We start from the raw sequence: 12,069 nt of genomic DNA, 5'->3' as shown, positions 1-12,069 counted from the left end.
GCTCCAAGTATTTTAGCTTCACTTCTATAAGCAGCCGTCTCTCTGTCCATCATTGTAATGTAGTTGAAATTTAATGATTCATCCAGAATACACTGTGTGGATTATCTGAGGTCATTAACACCGTTTGATGGGTCGCATCCATTTAAATACACTTTCCTTCGAAATATAAAACAACAAAAAGATAAAAATCAAATTGTATCCACAAAGTCAATAAAACACTTGACACTCCAAGGTAGCAGTAAAAAATAAAACTATAGCTGTTCAGTTTTATTTTTTGTCTAGAGATTTTTTGTATTTTTTATTGACTGTAAAGTTGGCCCATGATGTCTCTTGTACGTGTATGCTTTGTATATCACTACAAGCAGATTTGTTCCAGAGTGTTTTCTTGATGTGCCATGATGATCACCCTTTAATTCCCACATTGTGCCTTTTAGGGGGGCGTGTTTGGAGGAGGGGTTTACTGATGGGAACGGCCTCGTGACGTTTCCTCTGTTGACAGTAGTAAAAGCTCCACACGCAAACACACACATCATCTACTTTGTTCACACGCTCCCTCCGAGCTGCCAGAGAGTCTCCACCTCCCGCTCTGCGCTTCTCCATCACCGCGTCTCTGCTCCGCGCGTCCGCCGCCTGTGCGCACTTCCACCCCTGCCCGATCCGGACCTGAATTTGAACTGAAGCAACCATTTGGACTTGACACAAGGATAAAGTACGACATGTCTTGTAAAAGCATGGAGAGTATGAAGCTGTCGGACGATCAGGTCCAAGTACTGGAGGAGAGTTTTAAAGTCCAAAGGTATCCGGACGGGACATCGCTCATGTTGATCGCTGCGGAGTGCGGACTGACAGAGGAGGAAACACTAGTGAGTAATGTCAAAGAAATGTCTTTAAATGTCTCTGTGGGAGAAGAAACTGACCCTTATTCTCTTTAGTTTTGCTTAATATTGTGTTGTAATAACTTTGCAGCCTGTTCAGAAATAATGACATATATATATCATCCATATGTCCCTGAGATATTATTACATTTGTTTGGTAACTGATAGTTACATGTAATGTAATTTTGTAGTGAACTGTGATTTCCAATGGAAATTTTTTGGGGCCATTTAAGAACTCAAAGTGGTTATTATTTTAGTTGATATTTGAGGATTATTTTTTTGCTCCTAAGGAATTGAACATAAAGGATCCTTTTTCTATTTATTCTGTGTGCCATCTGTGCTTCATTAAGCACACGCCCATTTGATAAATGACATATTCCCTATCAATCATGACCCTAAAATAGTTAGAATAGTCCTTAGAATTAAAGACATGCCTGTCAATGTGTTAAATCATTGATTAATAGGACATCTGAAAAGTGCATTTTCATCTTTAATGGAGAATACTGCTCTGAGCTCTGGCTATAAGAGCCAAAAGTGTTTTGAACTGCTATTCTCAAGCACATTTACTTGATAAATGAGGACACTAAACGTGGAGACTTTATCACACAAGTCATCAAAGGAATTGACAAATCATCATTGATGTTTGACTTCTTCTGGGACATAAATATGTAAATGTTCACTCAGGTCTGCAGGAGAAGGGGATTCTAAAACCAAAACAAGACTTTAAATCTGTCAATCCTGGTCCTCCTCCACTGCCAGTGAAAAGACTCAAACGAGCCCGGCTCTGGAGTGATCCTGCACAATCGATCAATCTTTTAAATTGTCACAGTGTGATGAAATAATCCTCATTAAAGTGTAAACTCTGACCGCAGAGGAGTCACATTGATCGTGACTGGAGCAGGTCCTGGACGGTTTGTCACTTTAACAGTGAGGGTGTTGTCTCTACTGCTGCTTGTGTCCTCTTGAACGTGGTTGGATGTGTTTTACCTGACGGAGTGCCACAAACTCAACGTCATCGCTTGACTTGTTATTGTTTTGATTGAGAGCCCGCTATCGGCGGATTTATGTAGGCTACTGTGTTTAAAAAAAACATTGCTTTTCCTATCTGTTCACTTTTTTTCTTTAAACTATCTCAGCATGAACATAATCTGCCATGTTTAATTGAAATCACTTCAGAGTTTCAAGAAAACAAAACACAAAATAATTGATGAGTTATTTATTTATTTATGGCAATAAAAGACGAAGAACCGAACATCAGGGGTCATAATTTATTATTTTCTCAACTAACTCCACAACTAAAATACCTGATAGACATGTCATTGGTGACTACATTGCATCTCCAATTAAGTTTGAGAGAAGTCAGAAATCAAAAATATGTGTTCACACAAAAAGCGGCAGATTTTACCGAGCTTTACACTGTTGGATGTTTCCCTCCAAAAATAACTAAACAATTAGAGATTCATGCACATTCTCTCTCTCTATTAACTAATTTGATGGTTGCAGCTATAGAGCTCCTGAATGAACATATCGTTGTTCAAACCAGAAACTCAACTTGTGCTCCAGCAGGAAAGAGCCAGCAGGCAGCGGTTGTGTATCAAAGCCTAGTTAAGCCCGTGGATATAGTGGTGAAGTGAAGCAGAAAAACTGCCAATTACATGAAACATCACATTAGTACTTAGGTATTTAATCTCTAGCAGCCCCCTCTCCCACATGTAAACACTCCCACCATGCCGCTATCTGAGGAATGTCTTCGTCTTACTGTAAGGTCTGAGCATCCGTCACATCAGGAGCCAGATGTGGAGCTTCAGAGCAACGATAATAACCGGCATGTTGAGAGCGCTCTGAAGTTCTGCGGGCATCTCTGGAAGCATAAATCTTTATAAAAGCACTCAGCCTACATCCATAATGACACCAAATGTCAGTTGGCATTCCTCTTCAGGATATGGCAGGCGAACAACAAACCTATTTGCTCAGCTGTACACACAAGAAGGTAAAACCCTACATGTAAATTCTGCCCTTGAGTTGACGTAACATCAGGTTCCTCGCATAGGCAAATTTCTGCTCCCGTTTGTGCTCATGGGGCGGACACGTTGGAGGGGAGAAAGAGTTCTCACGTGGCGTGGAAAATGTGTGTCCTTTTCATAATTAGCTCAACGTTTCAGCAGTTATCAAGCCATGAATGTCACGCACAAACTTGTCGCTGGTTTTTCCACTTCTTGGACTCCACAAACCAGTTACTCTGGATTTTTCAGAGCTGAAGTAACACGGGCATAAAACAAACGTGCACATCCTCAGGTGTGAACAGGTTCCATAAACAGAGTACTTGGTGTATTTTTAAGTGGAGGTGAGGCTTCTATTGACGCCTTGATGACGCCAGTTGTCTAGCAAGATGGTTTGGTGGTGCGGCAGCGCTCACGGTTCAAAACAATCACTGTTGTCACGCATGTTGGAGGAAAATAGTTGAAAACTAAAAAACATACTTTGTGTTGCAGACACTTGCATAACGACTGAGTGAAACACAAGCTGCTCTGTGTACTCAGATGTTCTGATTTCAAGAAGAATTTTACAACACAGACATGATTTCACATTTTTTTTAACAGTTAAATAAGTGAACAGTCAAAGGAGTTTCTGATTTCTCTGAAAGATTGCTTTGACTTTGAAACAGACTTTAAGAGCCGTGCTTTAGGGCAGATGTTTTCAATTAAAGCATCTCCAGTTAAAAACATTTTTCACAGACATGCTCACATTGATATTTTTACTACATCAGGGATAGACTTTTAGTCAAGATAAGATGCTATTTTTCAAAACCACCAGACTCTGTTCACAAAGTCATTTTACCTTGCATTACACAGACGTTTCTGACCTACAGCAGCCTAGATTTGATATTTACTGTATTAGTGTTCTGCGACGGCAGTGTTTAAAAAGCAAGCTCGGATTAAACCCAACACTTTAACACAAAGAAAGTAAATGTGTGAACACAGGATTAACAAGGTAGGATTCGTTGCGAGGGAACAAATTATTATGAAAAATCTGAAAAAGACCAGCAGACCAGCGTGACGACCTGAACTGATTATTACTTTGATCTCTTAAAATATCTGTTACCCTTCCAAAATGCCTCAAACCCTCACGAGTGTTCATCCATGTGCAACCTCCCCCAGAAAAAACTTGTTTAGTTTTGAAGCTTTAATGTACAATAAGCACCTTTCAGAGTAGTCTTTAGCATCAGTCTCTAAAACCAAAACAAAGCTGTCCCTTCAGCGCACCACCTTTTCTCCACCCTCACTGCTCCCTCTGAGTGCAGCCATTCAGTATTCAAATGCTTTTACAGATGCTGTAGTTTTCATCATGACATTGGATATCTATGTGCAATATTTCGAGTGTATAAAGGACTAAAAAAATAAAAACCCGCTAAACCTGCGACTCACATTCCCAGTGTACGCCTCATGGGCGCCTTCATGAAAGAACAGGCTCTGCTTAGACTAAACACACATTGTTCCTGTGTTTCTTCCAGATGAAAAACCTACATTTAACTTTCCGGATGGATCCCACCGCTGTGGTTCCTTTTTGAAAACGTGTGAATGTAATACAAGACGAGACTTTTAAAGATACTTTTGATTTCGTTAGCTATCACTTCCATAAAGCCCCGTAAGCAGCTTCACTGAAAAAGCAAATGTGCTTCATTATTTTGCTCCATAAATTTTTTGCGTCCAGAGAGGCGATGAAAACCTCCTAACTCCTCTTGCAGCATTAGTGACTGTTTCCATTCATTGTATACAAAAGGCGGGAGAAGCCGATCCAGGGTGAGGTAAAGGTCTGGCCGACAATCAAAAGACCTGACTTCATTTCCAACTGATGTGGATTTTCTTCCTGCTACTCCTCCTTTCAAGCGTGTTGCTTTTCTTAACAAAGCTCTCATTGGAGGAGGTGTCACCACTCCCCGTTTCACATTAACAACATTTACAATGTGCTCCGGCCTCTGCGTACGCGGCATGTTTGAGCTCCTTTCATTGACTGTTTTATTTGTTTTCAAGGCTGCAAAGTCACTGGCAGAAAGGTAAAGTCAAGTTTCAAAGACCTCGTTATGTAATCCGGTGCTGGTCAAAGGGAACAAATGACACAAGCCCCATTGTACGGGTCAGCAGGATTATAAATCTTAACACTTCTGCTCTGAAGTGGCATGTGTGCAATGCTTAAGAGATATTCAAACAAATGTTAGACTCTGAAAAAGAACCAGGAACAAGAACAAGTAAAACAAGTATAAGACTACTCCTTCCATTCAAAACCTCAGAGAGAGAAAAAACATTTTTAAGACTAGACGTTTACAATCTTTTTCAGCTGAGAAATATCTGACTTTTCCCCTGTTTTTTGTCCCAAATCCCAAAACACAGTGCGTCACGAGCAGCCAATTCTTGATTTGATTAGGTCTCTGCAATTTTTTTTTTTGTTCAAACCCAGACGACTCCAAATGGAAATCTCATGTGTTTCCAGTATAAAATGTTGAAACCATCCGGGCGTATGTCTTGTTTTTTAAGGCCAGTGTTCCCTCTCTCTCATCAGCGTTATCGAGATGATGTCAGCATTGTTGTGAAACCCATGACAACATAAAAACAGCAGTGCGACGGGTCACGGGTGTGTGTCAGGGCGCTCAGCGCGCAGTCGTCATCTGGTCAGAGTTTCAGCAGCATAGTTGTTGGTGTGGCGTTCACGGTGCAGAGAACCGGATCGAGAGAAAAAAAAAAAAGACCAATTTCGGGTCTGCACTCTCTGTTATAATTGGATGGAAACATTCTTCTTCTGCGGTTTCTTTAATACAACGTAGCCTCAGGGTCACTGCGGTGTCTGTGTGAGTCAGTGACCACATTTACATGCACTGAGAAATGACCGTAATGTGATTATAAAAGTCAGGAAGGACCAAAGTCTCTCTTTGGATCATAGATTTCATGTTTGGGACTTTTTTTGACGACAGTTACAGAAAGAAACTTCAGAACAAAATTTAAACAGCTGGTATGAAGATTTGTACAAGATCTGTATCAACCCATCCATCAAATATGTTGTAAGTTGAAAGCTTTGGTCAGTCGTTGCTCTTTAGGCGATATTAGAGGAGCAGCCAGCTGTCGTCAAAAAAAACCACAAACTATTCAAAGTGTCTCAAAAGTAATCAATCAAACATCATTAAGAACTTGACAGGATGCTCCACGCTCCTCGTTCGGACACACAGGTGGCGGGCTGCTCTTCAGGCAACACTCTCCAAAATAACACAAAGGAAAAACACATTCAAAAATGATGACTTTATCTTCCTACAACTTTATGTGTATATGTTCAACATCCTCAAAGCTTATAACAGACAATCACTGCTGTTCTGTATGTCAATGCAGACTTGTATTTATTTTGTTATGTTAAATGTATGCTTTAAGTTCCTGCAGGAGACGCTGTTATGAAAAGAGATTTCTGAAAACAAGCGAGCCAATTAGTGACGTTAAAATGCTCAAATCACAGCAAAGTAAACTCTTTATACTGCTCACAGGTGTTTAAGTTGCACAGTCTAGTACCACTGATAGTTCTTTTCATGTATTGGGTGTTTTGCCCGCATAATCACATAAACCCGACACAGCAGTACGAGGTTAGTTCGCAGTGTGGAGACAATTGTTGTGTAGGTAAATATGACCAGTGCCCTGAGGATGAGGAAAGACTGACAAAGAATCTGGAGAGCTGAGTTATTTGTACAAATCATTCTTGACGATACAAAAACTCCACCTGTGTATCTCCTCAGGATTATTCATGTCAGCCAGACGCATCACGTCACCGCTCTCCTGTTTCACTCTCTGGATCCCATTGTGCCAGCTGTTCTTCTTAATTCCAAACGAGAAAAAACTGCTGCTCATTTTTAACACCTCCCTCTGTTTTTCTCCCCCATCCTCAGAAATGGTTTAAGCTGCGAAACGCCCTGTGGAGGCAGGCGGAGGGTCTGCCAGCCGACCTGGGGAAGGTGTTCGACTGAAGAATCTGCTGGATCCCTCCTGACGCTCTGCCCTCACGTCGCTTTCTCTCTTGGACAAGCTGCCCCTTCCTCATCTGTCTTTTTGTATCTATAAAGCTATTTTAACTTACTGTACGTAATGTGAAGGTGTTTGTGTGTTGTTGCCAATATAACCGCCATGTTTACAGAAATAAAGATATAATTATTATGAGTTGAGTGACCTTGAGTCTTCTTTAAAGGTAAGGTAAGGTAAGAATTTCAGGCGGCTGAATTCAGTGAGGGAGCAGAGTTAGCCAATGGTTGTTGAAGTGTAACAGGGCTGGGTGGGTGTTCTGGTGGGGGTTTGGGGACAGTGTGCTTTTGTTTTCAGGCTTTGTTTACATGTGTGTCAGTCAGCAGGGAGCAGAGAGCTGGACGCCCGAGCTGCTCGCGGGACATAAAAGATGTCAGGAAGCGTCGAGAGTACAATAGATGCTCCTGGAATCAGCTGAGGCTGTTCACGGACAAATCTGGAACATTTCCACGGCACAGGGTGGAGGGAGAGAGGGAGGGGGAGGGGGGGGGGTCGGACATGTGAGCCGGCTGAGCTGAATGGCATCATGGGCTAAACAAATGACAGGTGATGTCATGTCATTGTCCCATGTTGACCCTAAATGTGAAGAGGATGTGATCTCAGCCGGTTCAAAAAGGCTCTGTTTTTTTTTCTTTACCATTCAATAAAGACATAAACATTGATTAACTGACCTCACAAGCAGGTGTCGCTTTTTATTTTATCCATCATTTTACATGGATGCGTTCAAAAACTAATCAATCCCATCCATACAGTCCTGCCTCCTCATATAGTCCATAAAACAAGAGACACGAAAGAGAACAGAAAGTGCCAGTCTCATTTTACAGGACAGAATAGAAATCCTGACCCCTCTGTTTGTGTTTGAGACTGAAGGAGGAGAGAGAGAGAGAGAGAGAGAGAGAGAGAGAGAGGATGAGGTTTCCTGCCAAACAGCAGGGAGTGAAAACGCTCTGATTGTGGGAACCGTCTGCACAACGAGCTCAACAGAAACCGACACCTACCCAACTCAGGTAGTTCAAGCGCTCATAAAACACACGGCTGCTTTTTACAGGCTGCAGGGACATACTGTTTACACTGGCATCACACACACACACACACACACACACACACACACACACACACACACACACACACACACACACACCATACACATACACTTTCAAGTTTACCTCTGAATCCTGAATCTGAATGTAATTATACTTCAAATCTTCACTATGGAGAAGGAAATTTGTCTAATGGATTATTCAGAAAAACAAATCCACATTAATAACAAAAAAACAGAATACGCACAAACACACACGTACACACATACACGCACACACAAGCACACGCACACACATACACGCACACACAAGCACACGCACACACTGTGGTGTCTGTTTCCTGAGCCCGGGGGTGTTTTCCCATGTTCGGCTTAAAAAACAGGCGTATTTGTTTATAGTGTGCACACACAGCACACACTGTCTGTCAAGCTGAAAACACACATTATATACCAGACCCTGCTCATAAATCACCACTTTATCTCACATGTTGGTTCATTTTTCTTTAACTGCCATATCACAGTGTAGAAGACAAATACAACTAACTAAACTATTGAAATATTTATTTGTTGTGTATCATTTCAGCTACCCAGGATTGAAGTTTCTCATGCAGTTCAGGTTTGGTTACAAAACAAAAAACCTACGTAACTGAAAATCAGAGTCAAAAAGAAATACATAAATTTGATTGAATCTGTTGAGCCTAAAACACCAAGCAGTCTTCTTTGTAAATACTATTGTTTGGTATTGTAATAAACGTACATGGTCCACTGTTTGTCTGCTTTCCAGACCTTAAAGCTCCTGTGATGAAGTTTTAAGTGGTTATGAAACAGACAGAAATTATCACTGCCATTTTATGAGCTGCAAAAGTAAACAAGACCACCAGCAAAAGCACCGAATATTTATATATCCTAACATGAATGCCTGTAGGCCGTGCTGCCACAGGGTAGCCGTCAGATGTACAAGTAAAAAGTAAGTGCTCTTTAAGTATTTAGAAAAGTGCTATATAAAACTAATGAATTATTATTATTATTATTATTATTATTAACATGCTGAATTTTTCAATGCAGTAATTTATCGTCAGTGGTAGTTTAGTTTAAAGATTTTGGTTTTCAGAAAACACTACTTACACAAACATAGATGGAAACTCTTGCGCTTCAGCCCTACGGTTCAATGGACACCTTGACACAGGCAGAATCCAAGAACAAAACTGGAGCACACATCAGGTCTGGCAATTAATTAGGGTGCAAAGGACTAACATTTTGAGGTACTGATTTGAGAAAGGTAAATACCCTCCTTCTCAGAGAGCCATCACGTAACCCACTAATAAAACCACCATCAGGTTTATTAGTTAACTGTTTGCTCAGCTTCCAATTTTTAGCAAACAGTGACAATGTGTTATCTGCTGCAGCTTCTCTCACAGAGAACTAAAGGAACATTTGCAGACGTGGCTGCTGATCACCGTCATACGCAAACAGGTACGAACAATACCTGTAATATGGCAAATAGATCCACAATGCACTCTGGCCAATGCAAACATTGTGCGTCAACTGAAGAAGACTGATAGGAGGGTATTTAACTTTTTCAGATCTGAGGATGATAGATATAAAACAAGGAAACAGACTGTTACCTAAATATTTGTATTGACGTAATATTTGGCTAAATAAGTTTGAGATTTTTAGCTGATGACTTGAACTGAAGGGGAAGAAACTTCAACTGACTGCTTGAAAGCAGCACTCACAAACATGGAGCTGAAAGATCAGAGGTAATAAAAACAAAATCTATATTTATAATATCGGGTTAGTTCTTGGTCATGAAGCCCTGATGGTGATGAATTGATCCTGCTCTTCTGAACTGATCAGCAGAAAAGTGCCTCGTCTGGCCTTTTGTCCTCAAGTCACTCCAGTAAAAGGAAGATCAGCGTGTCCGATGCTTTGTTTTTAGAGTGTGTGCAGAATTTGAATGGAGGCTGGTTTTGTTTGTTGCTAAGAGGACTCTGCAGAGCTCAGAGGAATCTGCCATTTAAAAAGCTGCCAGACTCCGTCTGCGTCACTTTCTGCACCCTGACTTCGTGTTCCCCTGAAAGTGTCAACGATCGAACCGTATCATCACCAATCGTTCACCACGAGTTCTTGTAGTTCCTCACACACAGTCATTCATCCTTGATTTGTTCATGTATTTCTTTCAAACATTATTCCCACTCATGATCATACATACACAAAACACAGAGTCTATCACGCTCCTCCCGAGGCGAGCCTTTCTGCACCTCATTGCTCTTTACTTGAAGCAACACTTCGGACAAACTCTGACATACAGGTGGTCCTCTAAGGTGCTTTTAACAGAAATGTTAATCCCTTTAAGAAACCTTTGGATACACTCTGACATCCTGGCTATCCACTCAGCATCTTTCCATCCCTTCAGACTAATTGACCCTTTTAAGATTCTCATTTTTCACATTTCTTTTGTTTCAGACCTTTTACTCAGAGCGAACCAACCTGAGTAAAACCATATGGATGGTTCTGGTTTTACCTCAGTCCACACAGCACAAATGGTGGTGAATTACTTTGAGTTTTCTCTGTGCAGTCCAGTAGATGTATCACTCCAACTGGTTCTGGCTCAAAACCACAGCCACCGCAGCAGCAGACGGAGAGCCACTGTTGCCAGCTTCTCACAGCTAGAAGAGTATTTACCAGAGAGATTTCCTGTAACTCCACCCTAACACGGTTGTTTGCAAAGTAAAAGAGTCAATACGGATAAATGAATGTGAGTTTCAGTCAAATACAAAGCAAGGTGTCAAAAAAGGACAGCTCTTTAAATATACCTGCCTGCATCGTGCTAAATATAATAAACAAAGGCAGAAGATTTGAATGTGAAGGGAGGGAGCCTGGTAAGAGATTGTCTTGTTTTAACCACTTCCTGTGTTTAGCAGAAGGTGTGGGCTGAATGTACACAACATCCTGAGTGATTGCTTGTGGTTGACACACGCCATGTGACACACCGGTGTAAACCCAGACAGCAGGGAGGTGTGGAACTTGACTGCTGAGTGCAAACAAAGTGACAAGACCTGAAAGTGACAGAGCTTCTTTACTTGTTTGTGTAATTAACGATCTACAAATGGGAAACGATGCCCTTTTAATGACCTTCAAAATCAAACAAGACCAACAGAACAAGACTGGTTGTTTCTATATTGTCATTTTTAAAACAAATGTAATCACAGATGCAGCTACAGCACGCTCTAGAAACTGTACACATCAATTATTCTCACTAATTAATAAATTTCAACCGCTAACAGACAGCATGGTGAGCTGTTTTTGGTTACAAAACTGCCAATGCATGTACAAGGCAACATCAGCTAAGAAATAGAAGCACTGATTTGTTGACAGGGGGCGCCAAAATCAACACAAACCAAAGATTCCTTACAGGAGCTTTCTGAATGTTTACTGACCCGGAGGAAGAGGTTTCATGTTTCAAAAAATATGTATACAGTTATAATCAATCATCTTCCTGTACGCTTTTACAGTTTAAATAGAGGCATCAGTATTCATTTTAGCCTGTTTCATAACAACCTAACAACCAACCTGACATGCAACAGCAAGGGGCCAAGGTTGGATTCAAACCTAAGGCTGCTGCGTCAAGGACGATAGCCTCTGTACGTGTGGCAACATAACTGCTAGGCTATCCGGTACTAACATGCGATGAAATTCCACATAAGGGTTTCTCTTTTTTGGCCACAAATTGGGATGTAGAGCAATGTTTAATAAATTTGTTATAATTTGTGCTCACACTTTTTCTTTGACAAACTGTTTTGACTCGATATTTCTATCTTCAGAGAAATTTGTCTGTCCTCACCTTTCCCTCTTTACCTTTAGGTCTCATGTCATGCTCCCAGCCGGCTAATCCCAGATTAGCCTCCCAGCAGGGTGTAGGTTCAATCTTCTTTGATGTCTGGTCGAGTTGAGCCAAAAACCTTCACCAGGACGCTGCCCGCAGTGCTTTTAGTGCTTTAAATCAAATTACAGTAGAGGACCAACCACTTCTAAACACATCAACAGAGTAGAGAGTCTTTCGTGTGAAATTTCAGCCCCGACAGAGTCAGTGGGATTTCAGTGG

The 12,069-nt window shown here is 41.1% G+C and overlaps 1 protein-coding gene across 1 annotated transcript; it reads left to right on the top strand.

Annotated features, from left to right (window-relative positions):
- Positions 1-502: 502 nt before the first annotated feature.
- hopx (HOP homeobox) lies at positions 503-7,063 on the top strand. Its single transcript, XM_079351635.1, has 2 exons — positions 503-863; positions 6,796-7,063. The coding sequence occupies exons 1-2, from the start codon at positions 717-719 to the stop codon at positions 6,871-6,873; spliced, it is 225 nt and encodes a 74-aa protein (XP_079207761.1). The 5' UTR covers positions 503-716; the 3' UTR covers positions 6,874-7,063.
- The last annotated feature ends 5,006 nt before the right edge of the window (positions 7,064-12,069 follow it).

The sequence above is a fragment of the Symphodus melops genome (assembly GCF_947650265.1).
Source record: "Symphodus melops genome assembly, chromosome: 9".
Taxonomy (NCBI): domain Eukaryota; kingdom Metazoa; phylum Chordata; class Actinopteri; order Labriformes; family Labridae; genus Symphodus; species Symphodus melops.
This window is presented reverse-complemented; position numbering and strand designations above follow the sequence as displayed.